This window comes from Trichosurus vulpecula, chromosome 2 (genome assembly GCF_011100635.1).
Source record: "Trichosurus vulpecula isolate mTriVul1 chromosome 2, mTriVul1.pri, whole genome shotgun sequence".
NCBI classification, from domain to species: domain Eukaryota; kingdom Metazoa; phylum Chordata; class Mammalia; order Diprotodontia; family Phalangeridae; genus Trichosurus; species Trichosurus vulpecula.
In genome coordinates this window covers 398,137,525-398,165,126 of record NC_050574.1, presented here as the reverse complement: position 1 = coordinate 398,165,126, position 27,602 = coordinate 398,137,525, and the positions used below count along the sequence as shown (strand labels likewise).

The 27,602-nt window shown below is 41.7% G+C and overlaps 1 protein-coding gene across 1 annotated transcript in view; it reads left to right on the top strand.

The window, feature by feature from the left end:
- The first annotated feature begins 1,891 nt into the window (after window positions 1-1,891).
- Window positions 1,892-27,602, top strand: part of LOC118837248 (probable bifunctional dTTP/UTP pyrophosphatase/methyltransferase protein) — a 51,423-nt gene continuing 25,712 nt past the window's right edge. Inside the window, exons 1-6 of the mRNA XM_036744164.1 lie at window positions 1,892-2,130; window positions 6,504-6,635; window positions 8,893-8,940; window positions 14,063-14,127; window positions 18,067-18,128; window positions 26,181-26,289. Coding sequence (XP_036600059.1) covers window positions 2,038-2,130; window positions 6,504-6,635; window positions 8,893-8,940; window positions 14,063-14,127; window positions 18,067-18,128; window positions 26,181-26,289 — 509 coding nt within the window. The 5' untranslated portion in view covers window positions 1,892-2,037. The remainder of the gene's footprint in view (window positions 2,131-6,503; window positions 6,636-8,892; window positions 8,941-14,062; window positions 14,128-18,066; window positions 18,129-26,180; window positions 26,290-27,602) is intronic.

Here is a 27,602-nt window from a genome sequence, read left to right as displayed (position 1 = left end):
TATGGATTCCATGAGGAACAACCCTGACAGACTTCGCTCTTCTCAGCAACGCAGGGTGCAAGGACAACTCCAAAGGACTCACGATGGAGAATGCTATCTACATCCAGAGAAAGAACTGTGAAGTTTGAATGCAGATTGAGGCACACTTCATGCTCGCCTTTTTCTCTTCTCTTTTGTTTCTGTTTTTGGGTTGGTTTTTTTTTTTTGTTTTGTTTTGGTTCTGTTTCTTCTTTCTCCTGACTCATTCCATTGGTCATAATTCTTCTCCGCAACTTGACTAGTGTATAAATTAATTCAATGTGAAAAAAATAAATAAAATGATGTGGCCTCAAATTCAGAAAGACCTAGGTTCAAGTCCTATCTCTGACGCACACTGGCTGTATGACCCTGGATAAGTCATTTAACTTCTCAGTTCTGCAAGCCAGCGGCATCCGACTCAAATAGAAACAGGGGCACTAATCCATACATAAGGATCTCTGTGGTTCAAATATTGTCTTAGTTTTTAAAAGATAATATTATATGTTTTATTTATTATTTATTTTGTCCTCCCCCCCAAATGTATTTATTTAGTTTGTTAAATACTTCCCAATTACATTTGAATCTGGTGAGGCATTTGCAGGTCAGTGTATTCGACACCTCTGCTCCAGGCAACTCTCTAAGTCTGTTAAAGGTATGGGAAAGGTCAGCCTGCATTTGCGGTGGACAGAGTGCTGGACCTGGAGTCAGGAAGACCCGATTTCAGATTTGGCCTCAGACATGTATTACCCCTGTGACCTTGCGCTATGTAAATGTTAATTATCATTGGTGGTAATGTTATACGGTAGAAAAATAAATGGATTCGAAGCTGGAGGATCAGGCTCAAATTCCACATCTGCCGTGTGACTTTGGACAAATCACTTAACTCCTCTGGGCCTCGGTTACCTGATCTCTGGAATGGGGGCAGGGAGTTGGATTAGATGACCTCTTGGGTCCTTTCCAATTCTAAACCTATTATTCTAATAACCTGCAGTGTCTCAGCTAACCTTTCTATCTCTAGCTAGCGCTCTATAAACTTTTTGTTGACAGAGGAAAGGCCCAACCAAAGCCCAACAGCTTTCCAATAATAAGAATTCAGATTTATATAGCATTTTAAAGTTTACAAATAAATATACTTCCAACCACGCAGGAAGGTATATAATTCCCATTTTAGAGATAAAGTATTTCCCTTATTATTCCCATTTTAGAGATGAGGTGGAAAGACTGTGTAGCTTGCTGAGCCCAGGGTCAGTTCCATAGCTGTAATAAAAAAAAGTCTGGGGGCAGCTAGGTGGGGCAGTGAGTTGAGCAACAGCCCTGGAGTCAGGAGGACCCGAGTTCAAATCCGACCTCAGACACTTGACACACTTACTAGCTGTGTGACCTTGGGCAAGTCACTTAACCCCAGATGCCTTGCCTTCCCCCCTCCAAAAAAAAGTATGATGTAGAATTTGAACTCAGATCTTTCATACTGAGTCCTGGACTTGGCTTGTTATGGTTCAGTTGTTTCAGCCACTTCCGACTCTTCCTGGCAAAGATACAGGAGTGGTTTGCCATTTCCTTCTGAGATCATTTTACAGATAGAGGAACTGTGGCAAACTGGATTAAGTGACTTGTCCAAGGTCACTCAAGCCATATCCGAGGCCAGATTTGTACTCAGGAAGGTGGCCCGGCACTCTATGCACTATGGCGCCACCTAGCTGCCGCCCTCACCCGCTACGCGGGGGAAAAGCCCCCGGCGTGAGCAGCCTGGCATCTGCGCTTGGACAAACTGGAAGCTGCAGTCTCAGGATCAGCGCGGAGGAGGAGCCTGTTCCAGGACGCTTATAAGCCGCGCTTTCGGTCCCGCGCTCGCGCTCCTCCTCCTCGCGGGCAGTGCCGGTAGGGCGTGACCGTTTCTGACCGCCGCAACCGCCTCGGCCCCGCCGGAACCCCGCAGCAGCTGCCCGGGCCTTGTCAGTGTCAGTGTCAGTATCAGTGTCTGTGTCAGTATCACCGTCAGTGTCAGTGTCAGTGTGAGCGATGGTGCTGTGCCCGGTGATCAAGAAGCTCGTCAGCAAGCGCGTGGTGCTGGCCAGTGCCTCCCCCCGGAGACAGGAGATCCTGAACTGCGCCGTGAGTCCGCGCGCGCCTCGCGGGGCCTGGGGACCTCGCTCCCGGCGGGGGAAGGGAGCGGGGGAGGGGCAGCCCATGGAGAGCTTGGACGGGAGGTCGCCTGCGACGAGTCCTAGGCAATGGCGGTGCCTGCGCCATCGGCCTTCCCCTTCCTCCCCTTAGGAAGCTGCTACCTTATGGGCCTGCTCCCCGAGCTCAGGGGGAGGGACCTTCACACTGTACCGTGGGTGGGCTGGGTAGCGCGGCAGTGCTATCTGTATCTATGCCCACGCCTTCTGCTCCGTTTTGAGCCCTATTACCCTCTCCTGCTTGGCATGGGAGATCACCCTTTTTTGTGGTTGGATGTGTAAGAAGAATGTGCTTTACTTCCATATCCCCCGTTTCCTAATAACACAGGGTTCAGCACACAGTAGGTGCCTTATACGTTTTAATTGAGCTGTGTTGAATTTTAAGTCAGTTTTTAGACCCAGAATGGAGTGAAGGAATTCCAATAATAATAACAAGCATTTATATAGTGCTTTGAGTTTTGCAAAAATATTTTACAAATATCTCATTAATATGTTTTGAGTTTTGCAAAAATATTTTACAAACATCTCATTTTACCCTGCAGAATTGACAAAAATAATAAGTAGCATGAATGGGAGGTAGGTGCTCTTATTCCCCATTTTACAGGTGAGGAAACTGAGGCAGGCAATGGTGAAGTAACTTGCCTAGAGTCACATAGCTAGTAACTTCTCCTGATCTTCCTGACTCTAGCTCCTCCCATATTCTATCTGCTGCACGATTTAGCTGCTTGAGGATTGAGGGAAGAAGCTGTTGTGTTTTGAGGATTGAGGCAAAGAGCCACCGGATTTTTCTCCTAATTTTTTTTTTCTAACCCATCTTTCCTCCTCCAGGCCCCCAGACCTGGGGAAGCACCTTCGGACTGTTAGTTAAAAACTTGTCTCCTCTCTTGACAATTGATATACCTCTTCTCCCGGGCCTTCTCCAGCGATGTTGGCCGGTTATAAATGTGGTCGTGTCACTCCTCTGCTCAAAAACCTTCCATAGTTCTCTGAGTAAAGTTCAGAGGCCTTTGCTTGGGTTTCAAGGCCCTCAGCTATATGATGCCAGTTTATCTTTCTATTCTTATCTCATAGTATTCCCCTTCAAACACAGCAGCAGCCAAACTAGAGTACTGCTTTGTCCTCCCCTCCCCCCCCCAACATTTCTCTTTGGCTCTGTGTGAATGGCTAGAATGACCTCCTTTCCCATTACCTGTTTGATTCCAATTATCCTTCTGTCAGTAATGACCCTTAGTACTCAAGCAGTGCTTTGTTTTGCCTTTCTCTAATGCTCACTGAAGGAACAGTGTATATTATAGCTACGTGTTTGCGCTTTACTTCTATATCCCCCATTGCCCAATAGCACAGGGTTCAGCACACAGTAGGTGTTTTATACATTTTAATTGAGTTGTGTTGAATTTTAAGTTAGTTTTTAGGCCCAGAATGGGGTGAGAGAATTCCAAGTGTTTAATTTTAAAAGGCTGGGGTGGGAGAGAAATTACAGGAAAATATGAGAAATAACTTCAGTGGAAGAAAAGGGCCTTTATAATGCAGATGGGATGGGGTGCTTGGGCCCCAGCCCTAAGATCATTTCTCTGGAAGCCTCCCAATTTCTCAGTAGGCCCCTGCCCTGTGAGAAAATTTTCTTTTGTTGCAGAACACATTCTCATATCAGAACAGATAGGGGGATGCCTGGCCCAAGGACTCTCTCTTGAGCCAAATCCCCAAGGTCCATGCCTCTGACAACTCTCTTTATGTCTGCGTTTTCCCATCCATAGATCATAGGCTCCCAAAAGACACCTGGACCCCTAGACTACCTCATCAGAATCCTTGGCATTCCTTTCCATTGTCCCTTTTCCATATAAGCCCAGTACCATCCTCAATATCTCTCGGGTTCCCTAAGAACCCTTGCCTGCTTCTATAGGCCTCATAATAAACTTTTTGCCATTTGACTAAGAAAAGGCTCGAATGTATGAATTTGTTCCAGGTGATGCCACATTGGCATTTTCAGGATCTCAACACCCCCAAATCTCTTCAGATGGATCACACATCCCTTATCTATCACAGTTCACAAACATTTATTGAGCAACTGTTGTGTGGAAGGTTTTGTATCATGTAGAAGACGGTCCCTGCCATAAAGGACCTTCTGAATCAGAGAGTCTTAACTTTTTATGTATATTATGGACGTCTTTGGCAGACTGGTGAAGCCTATAGACTTTATCTCAGGATGTTTTTAAATGAATAAGATACTTAAGATTATAAAGAAAACTATATCGAAGTACAAATATAAAAAAAAAAAATTTAAGTTCCAGAACCTCCAATTAAGATCCCCTGTTCTAAACCAATTAGTGGGACTTTAGATAGCCTTTAAGTGTCAAGTGAGATTAACGAGGTGAATACGTGTGTAGTATATATATTCAGTGTGGGCAGCTAAGTGGTACAGCGAATAGAGTGCTGGGCCTGGGGTCAGGAAGACTCTTCTTCCTGAGTTCAGATGTGACCCCCGCACTTAGTAGAGGTGTGACCCTGGGCAAGTCACTTAAGCCTGTTTGCTGCAGTTCCTCATCTGTAAAATGATCCGGAGAAGGAAATAGCAAACCACTCCCGGATCTTTGCCAAGAAAACCCCAATTGGGGTCACAAAGAGTCGAACACGACTGAACAACTAGGACAAAAATATGTTTAGCGTATTACCAGGTTTATCATGGGCTAAGTGCATCCTGTGGCCTGGTGAACAATGGCATTTCTAACTTGTAAAGCCTGGAAACGTTGCCAGGGACAATTCTGTATTCCCAGTCTCGACTCTTCTTTTATCATTCATCGAGGGCTCAAGAAAGGGTTTCTAGTGAGTATGCATAGATGTTAGGACAAGATTCCTGTGTGAAGGGTGGCTCGGTGGGGCAGTGAGTAGAGCACCGCGGTGGAGTAAGGAGGACCTGAGTCCTCCTTGACACATTTACTAGCTGTGTGACCTTGGGCAAGTCACTTAACCCCAGTTGCCTTTTCTTCCCCGCCCTCCAAAAAAAAAAGAAAAAAGATTCCTGTATGACCAAATGTGTTTGGTGTTTTGGGGGGGAGGTGGGGGTGTTTTGGTTTTTTGTGAAGAATTTTTCAATCTGGGCCCCTTGGGGAAAAAAAAATCAAGATGTGTCAGCGGAGAGTAGAGAATGGAAATTACCCATTGATGGGGATGATAACTTTAAGATCTTTGAAAGGAAAAGCCTATTTAATGCCTAACTTTAAAAATGTTGCAGGAATCTGCTAAATTGTGTTTGGCAGGCAAGCACTCCTGAAGCCTGAAGGCTGTTGTTGAGTCATTTTTCAGATGTGTCTGACTCTTGGTGACCCCATTTGGGGTTTTCTTGGCAAAGATACTGAAAGGGTTCACCATTTCCTTCTCCAGTGTGTCCCCATTTTACAGATAAGGAACTAAGGCAAACAGGGTCACACAGCCAGTGTGAGAGACTGGTCCTCTTATCTCCAGAGCCAGGGTTCAATCCACTTCATCACCTATTTGTTCCTATGCTTTTGTTTTGGGTTTGGGTTTGGGTTTTTTTTTTTTTTGGTTCCATAAAAGAGCACTTTTAAGAAGGAAAACCTTCCATTTTAGCATCCTGGGATTCCCTAGGCCTGTCCCCTAGTTGTTTGCATTGGATGCTAAAATGAAAAAGGTAGAACCTTTAAGAGAAAGACTGTTGGATTTAGACTTCTCTGATATTCCCTAGCTGTGTGACCACAGGCAGCTTCTCAGAGCTGGCCTACTCATCTTTAAAAAGTGGATAATAATGCTTGCTTACACCACCTCCCTCCCTGGATTGTGAGAAAAGTCTTTTGCCAACCACAACTTGCTGTGGGCTGCTGCGCCCCTTCTATAGGAACCAAAACGTCCGTCAGTAGTCATTGGTCCAGTCTAAAGTTCAGCTGAGGTTCCTTCTGCCTCTAGAGCGGCGATGGGGAACCTGCAGCCCGAGGGCCACACGTGGCCTCAAAACCGCAGGTTCCCCACCCCGGCTCCAAAGGGACAATCTTATAATGATTAATGGTCAGTCCCCGCTAACAGCCTCTACTTACGTAGCACTCGAATGTTTGCACAGCACTTTGCCAATTGGGAGCTCGGTGTTCTTATCATCCCCATTTCACCAATGAGGAAACTAAGGCAGGTGGGGGTTGATCCGACAAAGGTACAAGGTCATTGTTGGGCACTGGCGGTGTCAGATATCCAATGGAACATTCCCTTCCCACAAGGAATTTACATTCCCTCTGCTTCTTAATTCACTTATTTTCTTTTGGTTGGACTGTATACGTAAGCCTTGCTGTCTTTCTATCCTAGGGCCTGAGGTTCGAGGTGGTGCCATCCAGATTTAAAGAGACTCTAGACAAGTCTTCATTTGCAATGCCTTACGAGTATGCCGTGGAAACAGCAAAACAAAAGGCCCTCGATGTGGCAAACAGGATGAATGTGGTAAGTTTTCTGTGGTGCGGGTTGTTTTGCATTATTTTTTTGTTATTTCAGTCATTTTCAGTCATGTCCGACCCTTTGTGACCCCGTTTGGGGTTTTCTTGGCAAAGATACTGGAGTGATTCACCATTTCCTTCTCCAGCTCATTTTACAGATGAGGAAACTGAGCCAAACCAGGGTTAAGGGACTTGCCCAGGGTCACACAGCTAGGAAATAGCTGAGGCTGTATTTGAACTCAGGTCTTCCTGATTCCGAGTCTGGTCCTGTATCTGCTGCACCACTTGGCCGCAGGGTTCAATCACAGGATTCTGGACGGTTTCATGCTGCTGAATTATTATTTGACCTTTCATTAGATTGCACGATATTATGTCAGTCGAGGAAAGATTGCCCTCTTTTGGAAATATTTTCAGTTAGGTCACTTTTCATGGATATAGAGTGATAATCAGAATGAGTGTGATAAAAGAATTAAAAATGTAAAAGACCTCAACAGCTCTGCTGGCTGATCCTGTATGCCGATGCAGGCGTGTTTCTTCGTGTCCTGCTCCTCTTGGTTTCAATTGCCATCATTGATAAAATCGTCCTCCTTAAGGGCCAGGGTCTCCCAATGCCTCCTGGGCCATCTCCAGTCATCTTGATGAGTACCTGGTCACTGGACCCAGAGGGCTCTGGAGGAGAAAGTGAGGCTGGTGACCTTGCAGGGCCCTCCCTCACTCAAATCAAAGTCAACCGCAAGTCACGTCATCATTTCCCTGACGTCATGGACCTCTTCGAAAAGGAAGGACAAACACAACCACAGCAGTACGACGGCACCTATGTCACAGAATTGTTGTGGGGATAAAGTGAGATATTTGGAAAATACTTTGTAAACGTTAAAGCATTAAGTAAATGTTAGCCAGAAGAGCACATGTGTTATCTTTTCCTTCACGACCTCAGGGCTTTTTCTTTCAGGTTACCTACCGAATAGCATTTATTTAATTGTTTTGAGTCCTTTCTTCTCCCTGCCCCCCAAAAGTCACATTCTCCCTTACCTTTTTCCTTTTCCAGCTTGTTCATTAGATGTGTCATAAGATGTCTGGGATAAAGTAATGGGAGCCCCAAAATTTTAATAATAAAGAACAGTTGTTCTGATATCATCACACCTTCAGAGGCTAATATCACTTCCTAGGATCCTGGGGTGGGAGGGCAGGTGCTTCAGTCTGATTGACTCTAGCCAAAGGTTCACCATCCCTGCTGGAAGAGCTTTGGAGGGAAGGGGAGACTTTAAAGGAATGGGGCCCAACAGGAAGGACCTTAATTTTCCTGTGGTGCTGAAAATTTCTAGCTTTGCAACTCTCTTCCCTTGTATCCACTTTTGATCCGGTGGAAATCATGTGTCCCCTTTTAAGGTTTACAAAGTATTTTATAAACATCTCATTTTATCCCCTCAAGAACTCTGCGAGGTAGGTGCTGTTATTATCCTTATTTTACAAATGAAGAAACTGAGGCAGAAGGAGGTTAAATATTGGCAGGTAGGTGGCGCAGTGGTTAGAGCAATGGACCTGGAGTCAGGAAGCCCTGAATTTAAATCTGGCCTCACACAGAACCCTGTGACCCTGGGCAGGCTCCTTAGCCCTTATTTACTTACCTCAAATGAGATAATAATTGTAAAGTACTTAGTACCTGGCACATAGTACGTGCTGTATAAGTGTTAGCTATTACTGTTATTAAGCGCATATTCAGTCTCAGACACGTACTCACGCTGTGACCTGGGGCAAGTCACTTAACCCCTGTCTGTCTCAATTTCCTTATCTCTAAAATGAGAAAAATGACAGCATGTGATCCTGGCACACAGTAAGTTCTACAGAAATATTAGATATTATTATTAAGGGACTTGTCCAGGGCCACACAGCTAGTAAATGTTTGAGACAGCATTTGAATTCAGTGCTTCTCTCCTCAGTAGACCACCTAACTGCCGTTTTAATGTAGACTATATTGCTATGTTTGTTCTCATTAAAAGATTATGGTGTATGTTTGAGCCTGTTCTTATTAATATGATTAATTAGTTCATATTATATTATTATTAATTCTTAATAATATTATCCTGTTTTATTATTTTTTTAGCTAACCATTTCTTTCCAACTGATTCCAAATTGCAACATTAACTTTGTATTGGTGATGACTTTGTGCTTTCTAAATTTATTGACATAGTCTTTTTTGAGGGGGTAGGGTGATAGAAACTTTTTAAAAACGTTTATTTCAAAAAGCATTCTAATTTTTACAGAAAGACTTTAGACCTCCAGACGTTGTCATAGGAGCAGACACTATTGTGGTAAGTTTTCCACACCCTGCCTTTGGATGGTTTCCTTTCACCTTTCTTCTTTACATTAATTCTTTACAATTATTTCTCATTAACCTAGTGTTAGCATTCTGCATGTGTCCTACTAAATGCTTCCTCCTTCCGTTTGGAATGTAATTAGTCTTTTCATTTAGGAAATTGCTTCCCAACTATGGACAGTGGGGGAAAGAGGCTTATTTAAAATAAGAACTTGAAAGGAGTTCAGACACTAAAAAAGAAAAATACAAAACTATAGGTTTATAACACCAAGGCAGTCCCTCCAGTGCTGTTGGGGAAAGGCATCCTAGGTATTTGACAGAGGCATTCTGCGATCCTTAGACTAGATCATAAAATCACAGAGCTAGAAAGGACCTCAGAGGTCAGAAAAATTCTCTTCTTTTGTTATATAATGTATATAGAAATGCCCATTTTATTGGGTTTATTAAGTTCAGAATATATAAGGCAGCTAGGTGGCACAATGCATAGAGTGTAGGGGCTGGAGTCAGGAAAATTCATCTTAGTAAGTTTAAATCTGGCCTCAGATATTTACTAACTGTTGTGACCCTGGGCAAATCACTTAAACCTGTTTGCCTCAATTCCTCATTTGTAAAGTGAGCTGGAGAAGGAAGTGGTGAACCACTCCAGTATCTGCCAAGAAAACCCCAAATGGCATCACAGAGGATCAGACAGGACTGAAATGATTCAACAGCAACAAAATACATATATTTGTGTGTGTATCATATATGTGTATATATACATATATTTGCAAATATATATACACACATAGAATATAATATATTACATATAACGTGTATGTGTATAATGGAAGCAATTCAGTTCAGTTGTATGCCTGTAAAGCCTGGAAAGTATATTAGCGCTATCCCAGGAAACTGAATCCCTTCCATTTGAACTGTCTTAGGAAGATTCTGAAGATCACCCGGCAGGATAAGATAGCAGCACTGGGGTCCTTACTCAGACTAAACCACCAAGCATTCAGACTCTACCGCAGGGAGCACAACTCCGATGGGCTGGCCACATTGTTCAAATGCCAAATATACACTTACCAAAAAGACTATTTTATGGAGAACTCAAAAGGGCAAGCTCTCACATGGTGGTCAGAAGCGATACAAGGACACTCTCAAGGTCTCTCTCAAGAACTTAGGAATTGATCGTGTGACATGGGAGACCCTGGCACAGGACCACTCAGCATGGCATGCCCACATCAGAGGAGGCACTGTTTCCTATGAGCAAAGCAGAATTGAAGTAGTTCGAAAGAAACATGAGATGCACAGATTTAGAGAATCCACCCCAAGTGTTCACACGGACTATTTGTGCCCAACATGATTGGTCTGATCAGCCGCAATCGGACATGTTGTCATCCGAATGTAACACAGTGATGTCAATTTGATCATCTTCTAGAACAAAGGACAACAGCCAACTAATATTATAACATAGTACATATAATATGTATGTGTATAAGAAGGACCTTAGGATTCCATCTAGTCTAGTTTTCTCATTTTACAGATGAGGAAACAGTCCCAGTAAGTTACTCGAGTTGGCAGAGGTCACACAAATATAAGCATCAAAGGCTGGATTTGAACCCAGTTTCTCTGACTCTGGAACCAGGACTCTTCCCATGTACCACACAGGGAGATCATTTTCTAAGGTGTTAATTATGAGATTCAGAATATATTATCCTCTGTGTAGAGGAGTGTGGCATAGTATCTAGAGGGATGCCTTGAGAGTCAGGAATACCAGCCCTAAGCCCTGCCACTGACATTCTGGCCATCTGACTCTGAATACTTCCCTAACTATACTGTGGTAACTATAAGTTACCAAGGAAGATGTCAGTCAGCGCTGGTAGGGGAAATTTCTTCATCAGTGAAATCACAAGTCTAGGACTATCCCAAAGAAAGGTCCAACGCACCAAAAAATCCTCCAAGAGTTGTTTTGTTCCATAGATACCTTTGGCAGTCTGAGGAAGCCTGTTGGCCCCTTCCTACAATACTTTTAAATGCATGAAGTAAAGTATGTAGTATTACAAATGTATTGAAATAATCCCAGTTCATAGACTCCCCACCCTCCGAAATTTCTCTCTGGACCTCTTGGTGGGAAAAGAACCAGTGGACCCCAGGTTAAGAACCCCTGTTCTCTTTAGTACTTTGAAGGCTCTTTCCCAGCCTAGACTTTGAGAGCACTTTAAATTAAATTAATTTTGGTATAATGTGTCTAGTTTGTGGAGAAGGAAATTGAGGTGCTCACTGGGAACAGTGTTGTTTGTAGTGTGAAGACGGTAGCCCCTCAGTTTGCTAGCTAGCAATCTGATGGCTGCGGATGAGATAACATTGATTTGGTTTGTTTTTATTTTGTTGACTGTATATGCATGAAACATCTTTTACGTTCAGGGATACGATGTGAATAAAATTTGTAGAATTGTTCAGTCATTTTTCAGTTGTGTCTAACTCTTTGTGACTCCAGTTGAGGTTTTCTTGACAGAGATACTAGAATGATTTGTCATTTCCTTCTCCAGCCCTTTACAGATGAGGAACTGAGGCAAACAGGGTTAAGTGACTTGCCCAGGGTCACCCAGCTAATAAGAGTCTGAGGTCAGATTTGAACTCAGGAAGATGAATCTTCCTGACTCCAGGCCTGGTACTCTATTCACTGCACTACATAGCTACTCAAAAGACCCTTAGAGCGCCAGAGCAGAAACCTACCTCTTGCTCCCAGGTGAATACTTTATCCATTACATCACACTACCTCTGAGCAGCACATCGCTCCCCTGTGCAGCACATCTCCCCTATGAAGTAAATGATGCAATTGTGTTTATTTATTTGTCTTTGTGTGTCTGTACTTTTACTTGTGATGTCGTTGGCATTGTGGGCTAGCAAGTACAAGAGATTTTTCCCTTTTTAAAAAAATTCAGTAGGCACAGAAGTCTAGTTACAGCAACTTGGCTAATTGAATTTTTAAAGCTATAATACAGGAATAAAAGGAATATAAAATACAGCTCCCAGTCTGCAGTCACTGAATCAGGACCTGAAGGAAAACAGACAGTTGGAGCTCAGAAAAGGATTTCTTTTCTGAATACAGGCTCAGAATTCAAACCAAAGGGCCACTAGGTGGCGCCATAGGGCATGGAGTGCCAGGCGTGAAGTCAGGAAGACTCATCTTCCTGAGTTCAAATGTGGCCTCAGACACTTCCTAGCTGTGTGACCCTGAACAAGTCACTTAACCGTATTTGCCTCAGTTGCCTCATCTGTAAAATGAACTGGAAAAAGGAAATGGCAAACCACTCCAGCATCTTTGTTAAGAAAACCCCAAATGGGGTCACAGAGAGCTGGACATGACTGAATAGCAACAATAATTCAAACCACCAGGTGTGCCAAGCTCCAAGTGGATAGAGCCTGCATAGGGACTTTAACAACCCCACGAGGCTGCCCATGCTCCCACTATATCTGGCACAGGGACTGTCCTTGGAGGAAGCTGTTACTGCCAAAGATCAGCACCTTCTCCTCCATTTATAATAAAGAACATTACCTGGGGCACTGAGAAGGTTAAGCCCAGACCTTTATGATTCTGAGAACAGTTTCTTATTTACTACTCCATACTGCCTCTCCAAAACCCAGGAGATCATCGGTGTAATGTTATTAATCCTATTTTGTGGTTTAGGAAACCGAGGCTGAAGATATAGTTAATTATTCAAGGTCACACGACTAAGCATAGATGCTGGAATTTGAATTCTGGCCTCCTGTTTTCTAAGTCCATTACTCTTTCCGATGGCTTTTCAGCTTTGGTTCTGTGATTCTAGAGAAAAGTGAAGTACTTTAGTTGCCTTTGGGTTATTTGCAGAAGATTATGCCTGTAAACTGCCCCTGAAACAAACCAATTACCTGGCTTCTGTTATAGCCATGTGTCTGGCTATACAGCGGCCAGGAATTTGACTCTGGCTGGGCTCCATTCCACCTGACCCTTGCCTTGCCCTAAATCCCCAAACTAGCTTGTATGCCAGGCAGGCGCGATGCCTGCATGCTCCAGCGCTAACCATAGGACTGTAATAGACACAGATAGCTGTCCACCCCTTACCTCAAATTGGATGGATGGATTGCACATCGCCTCCTTGGAATTAGGGGGAAGCCATAGGAGGCTCGAGGAGGGATGAAAAGGTTTAGGAGAGCCCCTGTGGAGAGTGGGATAGTGAGGTGATAAGGGAGGTATAGTAGGATTGCCTAGCAGCATTGAGGACCCAGTTGAGGTTGTGTAACACAAATTTGTAGCGGACCTAGTCAGAACACTTGTCACTTTCTCCACCTTTTCTGATGTATAAGCACTTAGCACAAGGCCTCGCACATAGTCAGCACTAGATGAATTAGCATCATCACGATTGTTGTTATGCTATTAGTGGGGTAAAAAGTACTCCCTCTGCCTATGGAGATCTCAACCCAAATATCAGCGAATAAGCATTTATTAAGTGCCTTCTTTGTGCTAAGCACTCTGCTTGGTGCTTGGGATGCAAAGATAAAATGTAGTTCTAGTACCTCATTTGATCTTCATAATGAGCCCAGGAGGTAGGTGCCATTATGATCCCCATTGTACAGATGGGGAAACTAAGGCAGCCATCAGTTAAGTGACTTGCCCAGGGTCACACAGCTAGTAAGTAGCCAAGGCCAAATTTGAACTCGGGTGTATCTGACTTCTCATTCAGCCCTTTATCTACTGTACCACCTAGAAGATTACATCCAAGGCCTGCTAGATAGTTTTTGAGAGCTGCTGTGGCTGAAAAATGTACCATACCGAAGCTAACTAGTTGTTGCGCCTATCCAAAGCTTCCCCTGGGGTGTCAGGCCTGTAACCTGCCCATGGTCCTTTCCTCCAAGCTTTTCAAAGATCTGTAGGTTACAGACTGGCAGAGCTTGCATTGCACTGTTACTGCCTTGGAGAACCTCGGGTCCCCCCAAACCACAGGGAGGTGTCAGAGGAGGACTTCGGTGGAAGAGTCACATCTATTAGATACAAATTGAATAGCATGTCAGTCTTCAGATTTCATTTGCCAAGTGTGAAAACGACATGCTGTTCTTCTCCCATCCCTGCCTCCTCTTCTTGTTTCTTGTTTCAGACGGTGGACGGACTGATCCTGGAGAAGCCAGCTGATAAGCAAGATGCCTATAACATGCTTTCAAGGTCAGTGGGGGGCAACTTTAAAGTAGTTTCTTGCTACAAATGAGACTTATCTATGTTGCCTCTTAATTTTAAGACATTATACTTAACTTTGTAGTAATTTTAATAAAACCTCACAAATACTCAGCTTTAAAAAGTTTTAGTCACTCTGAAAACTTGAACTTTGGGTTTTTAATATTCAATTATATTTTCATTGTTTTCACTGGTTTGTAACCTAATCTATAGATAGACATCCTCAGGTTTCAGAATAGGTTGTGTCCCCTAATCTGGAGTGAAGGGCAGAAAACAAGAGACAACCTGTTATTAATGGTAGTAACCCAGGAAACAGCCATCAGAAAATGTAAGTGACCAAAAATAAACTGAAAACAGAAAGGGGGACATGAATGAAGCAAATGAAAGAAGACTTTTGTCAGTAATAGATAAAACTGAAAAGGGAGACTAGGGCTTGTCATTGCCTTTCTAATGTTAAGAAAGAGGATGCTCAGATTCTAGGCAGTTGCTGCTGGTTCTGAATTCAGAGATTGCCCTGGAATGTAACAGGACAATTTATCAGGCTGCCAGGATAATTAATTACCTGATTAATTGATTATTAATTAAAACATCCCCTAATTTATAGTGGTGAGAACTGGCATCCATATCACTATCTCAATTTTGCAAGGTGCTTTATAAGCATTATCTGAGGTGGGCCTCGGGTAGGTACTACAGTGGTTATCTCTACTTAAATAAAACATGGTGAAGTGGGTAGAAGTGGGTAAAACACTAGCCTTGGAGACATCAAGGACTGAGGACATATACTAGCAGATGACCATGGTCAATTCACTTAAACCTTTCAGTTCCTAAGGCAACTCTTTAAGATTAAATTATAGATGAGTATCAGTTTGTGTGGACAAATTGAGGGAGCTTCCACAGTGGTGTTACTCTAAGCTGATGAAATTAAAAATTTGGAATCTCCTTTCCTCCAAAAGAAATAGGAAGAGGATACTGAGGCTCATAGGGGTTTATAATAATAATAATGATAGTATTTATATAGTGCTTTAAATATATTATCTCCTTTGATTCTAAGAAGAAGCCTGTGAGGGAGGTGCTATTATTATCCCTACTTTAAAGCGGGGAAAATAGAGGTTACATGAATTGCCCAGGGTTATATAACTAAAGTGTCTGAAACAGGATTTGAACTCAGGTCTTCCAGCTCTCTGCGTACCACTCTACCTATCTATCTGTGTTTTGTCCATGGTCACAAAGCTGGTAAGAAAGAGATTCTAGATAATCGGTATGGATTCTTAGACAGAAGTATCCCTGGAATAAATAGTAATACCAATAGCTTATATCTATCTAGCAATTTAAGGTTTGTAAAGCATTTTACATATATCATCTAATTTACAACAACCCTGTGATGTACGTGCTGTTTTTATTCCCATTTTAGAGATGATGAAACTAAGGCTTAGAAAATTTAAGTTGGGGAAGGGAAGGGAAAGAAAAAGTACTTATGTAGTACTTACTGTATGCTAGGTACTGTGCTAAGTGTTTTAAGGTTAGGTTTTGGGTTTTTTCTTAAGCAAACATCTCATTTGTTTCTCTTAACAATACTGTAAAGTGGGTGCTGTCAGTAAAATGGGGAAACTGAGGTAAACAGACTTGTCCAGAACCACAAAGCCAATAAGTGTCTGAGGCCAGATTGGAACTCAGTCTTCTTTTTTTAAAAATTAATTAATTTTTATTTTACAACATTCAGTTCCACAAGCTTTTGAGTTTTAAATTTTCTCCCCCTTCTTCCCCTCCCTCCTTCTCAAGACGGCATGCAATCTGATATAGGCTCTACATATACACTCATATTAAACATATGTTCACATTAGTCATGTTGTAAAGAAGAATTATAACCAGTGGGACTCAGTCTTCTTGACTCCAGGCTTGGTGCTCAATCTACTGCACCCCCACCTGCCTCTATAAGTTAAGTGGCTTGCTGAGGGTCTGAGAGTTGAGTAGGACAGTTCACAGGTTACAACATGTTCCTTAAAGAAACTAAAATTTCCCTTGCTCTAATTCTTTGCACATCAAGCAGCCTTCAACGTGGGAGAGCGATTAAGTCAACCCACTAGAGAAGTCTATCCTGTTCAGATGAGCAGTCTGGTTTTCAGGCCCATTGTGTCCCTGTTGCAATAAATTTGGTATTGGGGTTATTTTCTGTGTTTGTGTTTGGCTGATTTGTGTCCTCCTCCTCCCCACCCTTACCCCTCCAGTTTCAGCAGCATTCAACAGATGTTCCAAAGTCAACACCTGACTTTGGAATGTAGTGATCCCATCAAAGTACCTGTTGAGTTAAGGGAAGCTTAGAGTTGCAAGAGACCTAAGCAACCATCTTGTCCAATTCAGACCCAAAAAAATTCTACATCATACCTGACAAGTAGTCATCTAGTTTTGTTAAAGATGTACAATGAAGGGGAATCCATGATTTCAGGAAGCAGCTCATTCCACTTTTGGATAGATCTGATGAGGAGTTTTTCTTTACATAAAACTTAAATTTGCCTCTTAGTACCTTCCATACTTTGCTCCTAGCTTTGCCCTCTGGGGCCAAGCAGAACACAGCAAATCATCTTTCTTTTCTTTCTTTTTTTTTTTATAATATTTTCCCCCAATTACATGTTAAAAGCAATTTTCATCATTTATTTTTTTTTATTTTGACTTCCAAATCCTCTCCCTCCCCACCTGATATGGTAAATAATTTTATATAGGTTATACGTGTACAGTCATGCAAAACATATTTCCAAATCAGTCATGTTGTGAAAGAAAACGCACAAAAAAAATTTTTTTAAGTGGAAAAAAATAGTATGCTTCAATCTTCATTCAGACTCTGTCATCAGTTCTTCCTCTGGCAGTGGACAGCATTTTTCCTCATGAGTCTTTTGGAATTGTCTTGGATCATTGTATTGCTGAGAATAGCTAAGTTATTCACAGTTGATCCTCCTACAATATTGCTATTACTGTGTACAGTGTTGTTCTGGTTCTGCTCACTTCACTTTGCATCAGTTCGTGTAAGTCTTTCCAGGTTTTTCTGAAATCATCTTGCTCGTTGAATCCCTCTTTCAAATGATGACTCTTCAAATACTTGAAGCTGTCATGTTCTTCCCTAGTCTTCCATTCTCCAGGTTAAATTCCCCCATTTGCTTCAGCTAGACTTCATATAGTGGTAACTGGATTGAGATCCTTCACCGTTCTGGTTGTCGTTCTCTGGTACTTGCTGGTACTCTTCAGTCTGTCAATGTCCTTCCAAAAATGAGTCACCCAGAATTGAATAGAGTACTATCGGTGTAACCAGACTGACAAGGTCAGTATACAGAAGGACTATCCCCTCCCCAATCCAGAGGCCCTCTCCAGAACAATGAGGTGTTTTATATTACAATATGTGCTGGGTTTTAATGCTTTCTTAAGAAGAGTCAAGCACTAATATGGTAGCCTTTTGAAAAGTAATAGATTGTTGGAGATTCCCAAACTTTTCTATTCATATGCTACAACTTGTCCTCAAATATCACTTAGGGTGGGAGACTCCTTGATAGTCTCCTGTAGCATGGCTTAGCCACACCTCTGCTGCCCGTTGTGAAGGTTTTCTTTCTCTCGTGGGTGTGTCCACCTTCTGTAAGGAGGCTTCAACCAGTAGATGTAATTTTAGAAATGAAGAGCTAAAATTGCATAGTCGATTAACATTTACTAGTTGCTTTACAAATTGATTTATGTCTTAGGAAAACTGACTAGAAAGATGGAGGAGAAAAATATCCCAGATACTTTGGGGGAAATTAAAATACAATTTATGAAATGTAGTTGTAAAAGTAGATGTATTTAGTAAATGTGATTTTTCTTGGCTATTTTTCAGCTAGAGAAGAAGATGCTTTTTTTTCAGGACTTTGGTATGAAAAATAAGAAATGTGTGACACCATATTTATCTTGTAGGTTAAATGGAAAAATACACAGTGTGTTTACTGGAGTAGCAATCGTTCATTGCAGCAGTAAAGGTAATATTTCACTTTTATTTCATAGGACTGTAGATCATGGGATAATGGATTTAGAAAAGGCAGGGACCTTAGAGGCCATCCGAGCCAACCCTTCATTGTAGCTGAGGAAACAGTTAAGTGACTTGTACAGGGTCACATAGCTAGTATTTGAGGCAGGATTTGAACCCAGGTCTTCCTAACTCCAACTTCAGCCCTCTATCCACTAAACCACACTGCCTCTTTGCCAGTTAACAGTTGTTTTATTTAATAGCCCAGTGAAGGAGGCTGTGCTTGTATCATTGTCCCTGGTTTACTGATGCTGTCTCTTCAAAGTTACCATTAATCTCTTTACTGACAAATCCAATGACTTTTTCTCAGTCTTCTCCTGGATACTCTCTCTCCTCTCTAGGTCTTTATGACACTGCCCTCTCCTGGTTCTCCAAATTATAATCACTTGCATTTAGCTGGTACTTTACAAATGTCTCATCATCCTCACCACAACCTGGGGAGGTAGATGTTATTATTATCTGCATTTTACAGATGAGGAAACTGAGGCAAACAGAAGTTAAGTGACTCACTCAGTCGCACAGCTAGTAAGTGTCTGAAGCCAGATTTGAACTCGAGTCTTCCTGACTCCAGGGCTTATTCTTTATCCGTTGCGCCACCTAGCTGCCACGCGTGTCTGGCTGCTCCTCTGTCTCCTTTGCTGGGTTTTCCTCTAGGTCATGCCTACTAATTGTGAGCGTATACAAGACTCTGTCCTGGGCCATTTTCTCTTGTGCTGTCTCACTTAGTGATCTCATCGGCTCCAGTGGGTTCAGTTATCATTTTAAAATAGAGTTCCAAGAGACCTCAGCAGCCATCTTGTCCAATTCAGACCCAAAAGCAACCCCTTCTGCATCATACCTGACAAGGAGTCCTCTAGTTTTGTTTTCCAGTTCCGTCTGTTGATCCCTGCTTCTGTGCAGACCTCCAGCCTCACATCACGACCTGCTTCTTGGACATCTCAAACTGGATCTGTCATAGAATCTCAAACTTAACTGTGTCCAGAACAGATCTGTCATCATCCTTTTCCCCTTCCCAACCCCTGTGCTCTAATCTGTTTCCTTGTTACTGTTAAGGGAGCAGCTGGGTGCACAGTGGTTAGTGTGCTGGGCCTGAAGTCAGGAAGACTCATCTTCCTGAGTTCAAATCCAGTCTCAGGTACTTCCCTAACTGTGTGACCCTGGGCAAGTCACTTAACCCTGTTTAGCCTCAGTTTCCTCATCTGTAAAGCAAGCTGGAGAAGGAAATGGCAAACCATTCCAGTATCTTGGTCACGAAAAACCCCAGTGGGGTCATGAAGAGTCAGACACGACTGCACAGCATAATTACTGTTAAGAGCACCACCATCTCTCTGGTCAGTCGTGCTTGAGACCTTGGTGTCACCCTCTCTTGTACTTAATCCAGACATACCCAGTTCGTTGCCAACTCTTGTCACTTCTGTCTTCACAACAGCTCTCCTAGGCCTCCTCTCTTGGGCTATCTCAAGAGCCTTCTGATTGGTCTCCCTACCACATTCTGTTCACTTCGTCACCAAAGTAATTTTCCCAAAGTATAGGTCTGTGTCAGACCCAATTCAGGAAACTCCGTTAGCTCCCCTTTTCCTTCATGATCAAATACTGATAAAATCCTCTGTTTGACTTTTAAGACCTGGCCCTTCCTAGCTTTCTCTTCTTCTTATACTTTCCTCCCTCCATAGATCTAAGATCCACACTGCTTGCTATTCCTCACACATGACAGTCCATTTGCTCCTCTAAGCCTTTTCCCGGTCGTCCCCCATTCCTGGAAAGTTCTACCTTCTCTTCTGTGCTTTCTGGCGTCCCTGATTCTTCACCTGCCTTATGCAGGGGTCCTTCCCAACAGTGCCTTCCCTCTGAGATTCCCTCCCATTTACATTGTCTCTCTCCATTAGAGTGTGAGCTTCTTGAAAGCAGGGACTATGTTTTTGCCTTTTTTTTATTCTCAGTCCTCAGTAGAGTGCCTAGCACATAATAAGTACTTGATAAATGATTGCTGATTGACTTACTAAGGTTAATGAGTTTGTGACTTGCCTAAACTTACAACACAAGTAGCGAAATATCAGAGCCTGAATTTGGATCCAGGTCATCCGACTCTTCCTTCAAACACCAAAAGTTACCTAGAGGTCATTTAAAAATATTTGCTCTGTGAATGATTTTTTAAAAAATATTTTTATTGTTCTGTAATTAACACATCAAATATGAGTGTTTCTATATACACAGAGGGCAGGTAGCTGGTGAAGTGGATAGAGCACTGGGCCTGGAGTCAGGAAGACTCATCTTTTTGGGGCGGAGCCAAGATGGCGGCTGGTAAGCACGGACTAGAGTGAGCTCCGTACCCGAGTCCCTCCAAAAACCTATAAAAATGGCTCTGAACCAATTCTAGAACGGCAGAACCCACAGAACAGCAGAGGGAAGCAGGGCTCCAGCCCAGGACAGCCCGGATGGTCTCTGGGTGAGCTCTATTCCACACGGAGCTGGGAGCTGGGAGCTGGGAGCTGGGAACGGAGTGGAGCAGAGCCCAGCCTGAGCGGCGTGGACGATCCAGACCAGAAACCGGGCGGAGGGGGCCCTAGCGCCCTGAATACGTGAGCAGTTACCAGACCCCTCGACCCACAACACCAAAGACTGCGGAGAAGGTTAGTGGGAAAAGCTGCGGGAGTGGAAGGAGTTCGCGGTTCGGCTTCCAGCCCCGGGGGCAGCGGAGGTGGGGCAGCTACAGCTGTTGTTACTTCCGGCTCCAGGCCCACCTGGTGGGGGGAATTAAGTGGCGGATCTCAGCAGGGGTGCACAGCCTGCCGAAGATCTGAGCCCAGTCTGGACTGGGAGTCCTTGGGGAAGGAGGAGTGCGGCTCTGACAGAGCTGGCACCTCCCCCCCAAACGTAGAACATAGAACTCTGTAATCTACAAGCAGTCATACCCCACTGAAAAACTCAAGGGTCAAGTTAGTTGGTTGGGAATATGGCCAGGACGCGAAAACGCACCCAGATTCAGTCTCAGACTTTGGATTCTTTCTTTGGTGACAAAGAAGACCAAAACATACAGCCTAAAGAAGACAACAAAGTCATAGAGCCTACAACAAAAGCCTCCAAGAAAAACATGAACTGGCCCCAGGCCATAGAAGAACTCAAAAAGAATTTGGAAAAGCAAGTTAGAGAAGTAGAGGAAAAATTGGGAAGAGAAATAAGAAGGATGCAAGAAAACCATGAAAAACAAGTCAATGACTTGCTAAAGGAGACCCAAAAAAATACTGAAAAATACACTGAAGAAAACAACACCTTACAAAATAGACTAACTCAAATGGCAAAAGAGCTCCAAAAAGCCAATGAGGAGAAGAATTCCTTGAAAGGCAGAATTAGCCAAATGGAAAAGGAGGTCCAAAAGACCACTGAAGAAAATACTACTTTAAAAATTAGATTGGAGCAAGTGGAAGCTAGTGACTTTATGAGAAATCAGGATATTATAAAACAGAACCAGAGGAATGAAAAAATGGAAGACAATGTGAAATATCTCCTTGGAAAAACCACTGACCTGGAAAATAGATCCAGGAGAGATAATTTAAAAATTATTGGACTACCTGAAAGCCATGATCAAAAAAAGAGCCTAGATACCATCTTTCAGGAAATTATCAAGGAGAACTGCCCTGATATTCTAGAGCCACAGGGCAAAATAGAAATTGAAAGAATCCATTGATCGCCTCCGCAAATAGATCCCAAAAAGAAATCTCCTAGGAATATTGTTGCCAAATTCCAGAGCTCCCAGATCAAGGAGAAAATACTGCAAGCAGCCAGAAAGAAACAATTTGAATATTGTGGAAACCCAATCAGAATAACCCAAGACCTGGCAGCTTCTACATTAAGAGATCGAAGGGCTTGGAATGCGATATTCCGGAGGTCAATGGAGCTAGGATTAAAACCTAGAATCACCTACCTAGCAAAACTGAGTATCATGTTCCAAGGCAAAATATGGACTTTCAATAAAATGGAGGACTTTCAAGCTTTCTCAGTGAAAAGACCAGAACTGAATAGAAAATTTGACTTTCAAACACAAGAATCAAGAGAAGCATGAAAAGGTAATCAAGAAACGGAAATTGCAAGGGACTTACTAAAGTTGAACTGTTTTGTTTACATTCCTACATGGAAAGATGATGAGTATGATTCATGAGACCTCAGTATTAGGGTAGTTGAAGGGAATATGCATATATATATATATATGCATATATATATGTTTATGTATATATATAAGTGAATGTGTATGTATGCATGTATCTATGTGTATATGTATGTATGTGTATGTATGTGTATATATATATATGTAAAAGAAAGAGAGCAGACACAGGGTGAGTTGAGGATGAAGGGAAGATAGCTAAAAGAAATAAAATGAAATTAAGGGATGAGAGAGTAACTTACTGAGAGAGGGAGATAGGGAGAGATAAAATGGGGTGGATTATCTCCCATAAAGGTGGCAAGAGGAAGCAGTTCTAGGAGAGGAGGGGAGTGGGCAGGTGAGGGGGGAATGAGTGAACCTTGCTCTCATCAGATTTGGCCTGAGGGGGAATACCATACATACTCAGTTGGGTATCTTACCCCACAGGAAAGAAGAGGGAGGAAGATAAAAAAAAAATAAAAGGCGGGGGGGGGGGGGGGGGGGGATGATGGAGTGGAGGGCAGATGGGGGTGGAGGTAATCAAAACAAACACTTTGGAAAGGGGACAGGGTCAAGGAAGAAAATTCAATAAAGCGGGATGGGTTGGGAAGGAGCAAAATGTAGTTAGCCTTTCACAACATGAATATTGTGGAAGGGTTATACATAATAATACATGTGTGGCCTAGGTTGAATTGCTCAACTTCTTAGGGAGGGTGGGTGGGAAGGGAAGAGGGAAGGGAATTTGGAACTCAAAGTTTTAAAATCAGATGTTCAAAAACAAAAAAACTTTTTGGTATGCAACTAAAAAATAAGATACACAGGCAATGGGGTGTAGAAATTTATCTTGCCCTACAAGAAAGGAAGGGAAAAGGGGATGAGAGGGGAGGGGGGTGATAGAGGGGAGGGCTGACTGGGGAACAGGGCAACCAGAATATACGCCATCTTGGAGTGGGGGGGAGGGCAGAAATGGGGAGAAAATTTGTAATTCAAACTGTTGTGAAAATCAATGCTGAAAACCAAATAAAAAAAAATATTTTTATTGTTCTGTAATTAACACATCAAATATGAGTGTTTCTATATACACAGAGGGCAGGTAGCTGGTGAAGTGGATAGAGCACTGGGCCTGGAGTCAGGAAGACTCATCTTCCTGGGTTCAAATCTGGCCTCAGACACTTCCCAGTTACGTAACCCTGGACACATCACTTAATCCTGCTTACCTCAGTTTTGTAATCTGTAAAATGAGGTGGAGAAGGAAATGCCGGACCACTCCAGTATCTCTGCCAAGAAAACCCCAAACGGGGTTACGAGGGAAACGACAAAACAACAAAATACACACAAAAGAACAGAAAAAGAGGATTCTGCGTATAATCACAAATTTCTTATGCAGTTTCCATTTTTTAAAGGATACAATAAATTCAACATTAGTTTTATACCTGTCCTTCTATTCTGTATCTTCTCTTCTGTGCACATTTCAAATGATTTCTCTCCTTTTTTCCCCCCTCATTTCTATTGGTAAGTCCTCTATCTCACCCATTTTCTTTAAAAAGAAGTTGGGTATTATATGAAGAATTGGAGTGACTTAGCTATTCTCAGCAATATAATGATCCAAAATAATGCCAGAGAACTAATGATGAAGCATACTGTCTGCCTCCAGAGAAAGAACTGATATGGATTGAATATAGACTAAAGCATTCTATTTTTTCCACTTTATTTTTTTTCTTTTATTCAAGTCATCTTGTACAAAATGACTAATATGGAAATATTTTGCATAATTGCACATGTAGAACCTGTATCTGATTGCTTACCATCTCAAGGAGGGGAGGAAGAGAGGGAGGGATAGAATTTAGAATTCAAAACTTTGAATAATAATGTTAAAATTTATTTAAAAGTTGAGGATAAAGTAGCTGATATTTATAAGCCAGTTATTATTTTCATTATTAGCAGAAATGAGTCAGGATTACAGCAAGGATTTCCTTGGCATGTGTATCTCCTGTGGTTACATGACTTGATCATATCTCTAAGGTCTCAAATAATAAGTGAATCTAAATTCATGCCTTCACCAACCAAACCATTTTCGTACTATTATATGTCTAGGGAATAGGGTTTTTTTGCCCTTTTATACAATGACAAAATATGAAACAGATAAAGCATTTGATACTAAGTAATGCTCCAAGTTCTGTGAAAGGCAGCTTAGGAAAGGCAGCATAGAACTGGCCTCAGAACCAAGAGGATGTGGGTTCAAGTCCCCTCTGACATATACTGGCTATGTGACCCTGGGAAAGTCAGTTCACCTGTCATTGTCCCAGGCAACTCTCCAAGCCTGTACAGTGCAGAGTGGTGTATCAATCAACATTAGCAGAAAGAGTTTACATAGTGGGCTGTTCCCTATACAAATAAAATCATGGTTCAGGCCTTCACCACTACCACTACCATCATAAAATGCAACCGTACTGCTCTGAGACACCAGTAGGTGGCAGTTCTTGATAGGCTGCCTCCAAAATCCACTAAATGCCTAAAGGCCTTGTGGGGGTACCCTGGGGGTGTGTGTACATGTAGATATGCATCTACACATATGGAGGGATGGATAGATAGACAGACACTACCTATATACACATATATTACACTGTGTACATGCACGTGCATAAACTTACACGGTACTTCTGTTTGATATATGCTGTGTGATTTGTATGTGCATGTGTGCATATATGCAGGCATACAGATAAATATGTGTATATTCATGTGGAGTCAGAAAGTTTTACTATAGAAAATGTACCCAAGGAAGATTATATGATTATACAGTGTTTTCAGAGGCCCAATTTTTTTACCTTTTTTTTTTATTGAAGGATTAGTGATGTGAACGTGATTTTAAAAAAGTCTGGGGATAGCTTTTTAAATTTTTTTTTTAATGGTGAAAGTCAATGCAAAGAGCAACAAAAATTGGAACTTAACTCTGATATTGACCAAGCTTAGTGACAAAAAAGAAAGAAGGTACTTCCCTACCTTGGTTGCAGAGGCTGTGAGTGTGGAACACTCCCTATAATATCTAACTAAAATGACAAGTTAGCTAGTTTTGCTGAATTTTTTTTAATTTTTTTTATCATTTGTTCTAAGGGGTGACTCACTGGGTAGGGAAGGTGAGGATTGGAAAGTGAAAGTGAAAGAAAAACACAAAGATGCCAATAATTTTTTTTAAAAAATTAGTTACTAGAGATGGAGGGCCCAAGAAATGACTTGAGTCATAGTCATATGTTACTTAGAGATTGTTCTTCAGACTTTCTAAAATATCTCATAAATCTCTAAATATCAACCTGGTGGTATCTTCCACCGCCCTGCCCTGCCTTACCCTGCCCTGAAGTTCATTCATTTAGAGACTTAATGGAGAGACTTAACTGTTTTATTGGCTGAATGACAACAAAGATAACATGCTTGGTGGTTTCCTGTATGCTATAGTCCAATATGATCAGTGCTACATTTTCTATATAGACCAGAGATTGGAAGGGGGTGGGGCGGGACAGTTGGAACATTTAAGTGTTGTGTTTCTATAGTGGTTTATTCCTTCCTAGCTTAAAATTCCATTTATGTTTGTTGTTGTATATAAAGTATCTAATGGTGCTTATCTTACAATGAGACCATCTGGATGCCGAACATCAGCGAAGTAAATTTGGCTGTCACAGGGAGTGTCAGAATCATTATCCCCATTTTGCTGATGAGGAAACTAAGGCAACCAGAGCTTAAAAGGATTGGACAGAAGTAGAATGTTGTAAATTTTTAACTATTAAATTTAATCTCAAAAAATTATCTTTACTCTTCATTCTTGTCATGGAGGATAGAAGTCTTGGCTTAAGGTAGAATTTTTATTTGTTTCAGATAAGCAGCTAGAAACAGAAGTCTTTGAATTCTATGAGGAAACCAAAGTTAAATTTTCTGACCTGTCGGAGGAGCTTTTATGGGAATACATTCATAGTGGAGAACCCATGTAAGTGTTTTATAAAAGCCAATGTGCCTCATCCTGTTCAGAATTAACACAGCTCCATTCATTTAATTTTATTATTATTTTTAAACTTTTTATTTTCAGTTCCAAATTCTTTCCCACCCATCCACCCCTCCTCCATCCGTTGAGAAGGCAAGAAATATGATAACAGGTAATATATGTTAAGGCAAGACTTGAGTCCAGATGTTTTCGACTTCAAATATAGTCTTCTGTCCATGATGCTATGTTACTTCTCTATAGAGATCTTAACTGCCTTCATATAATAGGTGCTACAGATAAGCAGGGCAGCTTTAAAGCTAATATGTTGAGTATATTATTACCTTCAAATTATGATTATTGAATAAATAGATAAAATTATTTATCTTTAAAATGTAGTCTATATGTAATAGAGTACACATGCATATTTTTCTTTCTTTGAATATGGAAATGTGCATGTTTATTGAAACTTATTAAATTCAGATTAATGAAAAATAAAAATTCTTAAAAGAAAGAATAGGTGTTAGTCATAACAGTGCAACTGGCATAGACCTTCATCTATTGTCATCTTGCTCAGATTTTGCCAAAGAAAACTAAAATACTATTAGAATTTTTTAGATTTTTGATAGGTCACTATAAATTGCACAAGAAACTTTTAGGCAATTAATAATTTCGATATAACAATGAAAATTAGCAGAGGAAATGAGAGCAGGCAAGAAATTCAAACATGAAAGGAGGGGATTCAAAGACCTGTTTCTGACTTTGGTAGTAGCTTTGGTAATAGCTTTGATTCTGACAGGGAAACTTTCTTTAAAAATATAATTGCCTCAGTTCTTCATTTTATTACATATGTATAAATACAGTACAAGAGTATGTTAGAGCATTTCTTTGCCATTTTGAAGAATGTTGACTTATAAAGGATAAGCTAGTGGCTGTGGCATTATAATAATTTTCAAAGATACCTTCATCTCACAGCCAGAAAATTTCTATCCCAACAATAGATTATTATTTTTTTAAGGGGTTAACAATCTTACTTTAATCAAACATACATATATAACTCACTTAGTTCAGGAGGAAAAGCCAGCAACCTGAACATCAGAGCAAATACAAACAAATTACAAACAGACATTATAAACAGACATTATAAACAACATCTGGGTTAGCAAAGCTGGGGGCATGTACAATGGCTTGCCCAGAATTAAGCACTACTCTTCCAGTGAGTGAGAGCCCCAAGGGAAAATGCCAGCCTCAGGGTTTATATATTCTGTTTAGAGTCAAAGGACATCACAACATGCGACTCACCCACCCGACCTAAAAGCATC